At 46.2% G+C, this 1,462-nt stretch overlaps 1 protein-coding gene across 1 annotated transcript; it reads left to right on the top strand.

The window, feature by feature from the left end:
• Window positions 1-357: 357 nt before the first annotated feature.
• Window positions 358-1,462, top strand: LOC124086478 (heterogeneous nuclear ribonucleoprotein A1). The gene has a single exon (XM_046434735.2). The coding sequence runs from the start codon at window positions 369-371 to the stop codon at window positions 1,329-1,331; it is 963 nt and encodes a 320-aa protein (XP_046290691.1). The 5' UTR covers window positions 358-368; the 3' UTR covers window positions 1,332-1,462.

Here is a 1,462-nt window from a genome sequence, read left to right as displayed (position 1 = left end):
AAGTCTTTCTGGAAGGAGAGGTACTAGAAGCTCTCAACCCCTGGCAAAACACCTCTTGCTTTGTTTCTAGTTGGGAGAGAAGCCCATAACCAGAGAGAATTTTTTTTTTTTTAACCACAAAAGCCAAAGACTCCTGGGAAATGAAGAGAAAGGGGTATATTTTTTGCTGCTCTATCTCCTGAGTCCTTGTCCTTTCCCTTTCCTTTGTTCTATCTCCTCATCTGGAGATAATGTTTAGCCTCCAAAGCCACTTTGCTGATTACCTGAAAAACAGGAAGTGTCCTGTCTTGCTCCTGTGGAACTATTATGAAAGCACTTTGATGATTAACTGTTTTTAAAGTGCAGAATGGGGTCTTCCTGCTGCCGTCATGTCTAAATCAGAGTCCCCTAAAGAGCCCGAACAGCTGCGGAAGCTATTCATCGGAGGGCTGAGCTTTGAAACAACTGATGAGAGTCTGAGAAGCCATTTTGAGCAATGGGGAACACTCACGGATTGTGTGGTAATGAGAGATCCAAACACCAAGCGCTCCAGAGGCTTTGGGTTTGTCACTTATGCCACTGTGGAGGAAGTGGATGCAGCCATGAATGCAAGACCACACAAAGTGGATGGTAGAGTTGTGGAACCAAAGAGAGCTGTCTCACGAGAAGATTCTCAAAGACCAGGGGCCCACTTAACTGTGAAAAAGATCTTTGTTGGTGGCATTAAAGAAGACACTGAAGAACATCACCTACGAGATTATTTTGAACAGTATGGGAAAATAGAAGTTATTGAAATCATGACTGACCGAGGCAGTGGAAAGAAAAGGGGCTTTGCTTTTGTAACTTTTGATGACCATGACACTGTGGATAAGATTGTCATTCAGAAATACCATACTGTGAATGGCCACAACTGTGAAGTGAGGAAAGCCCTGTCAAAGCAAGAGATGGCTAGCGCCTCATCTAGCCAAAGAGGTCGAAGTGGTTCTGGAAACTTCGGTGGTGGTCGTGGAGGTGGTTTTGGTGGAAATGACAATTTCGGTCGTGGAGGGAACTTCAGTGGTCGTGGTGGCTTTGGTGGCAGTCGTGGTGGTGGTGGATATGGTGGCAGCGGGGATGGCTACAATGGATTTGGTAATGATGGAAGCAATTTTGGAGGTGGTGGAAGCTACAATGATTTTGGCAGTTACAACAATCAGTCATCAAATTTTGGACCCTTGAAGGGTGGAAACTTTGGAGGCAGAAGCTCTGGACCTTACGGTGGTGGAGGCCAATATTTTGCCAAACCACGAAACCAAGGTGGCTATGGCGGTTCCAGCAGCAGCAGTAGCTATGGCAGTGGCAGAAGGTTTTAATACTGCCAGGAAACAAAGCTTAGCAGGAGAGGAGAGCCAGAGAAGTGACAGGGAAGCTACAGGTTACAACAGATTTGTGAACTCAGCCAAGCACAGTGGTGGCAGGGCCTAGCTGCTACAAAGAAGACATG

This window comes from Marmota monax, unplaced genomic scaffold, assembly GCF_021218885.2.
Source record: "Marmota monax isolate L192 unplaced genomic scaffold, Marmota_monax_Labrador192_F-V1.1 WCK01_AAM20220418_F8-fsc00024, whole genome shotgun sequence".
NCBI classification, from domain to species: Eukaryota; Metazoa; Chordata; class Mammalia; order Rodentia; family Sciuridae; genus Marmota; species Marmota monax.
Note: the sequence above shows the minus strand (reverse complement) of the source record. Positions and strands in the feature narration are given on the sequence as shown.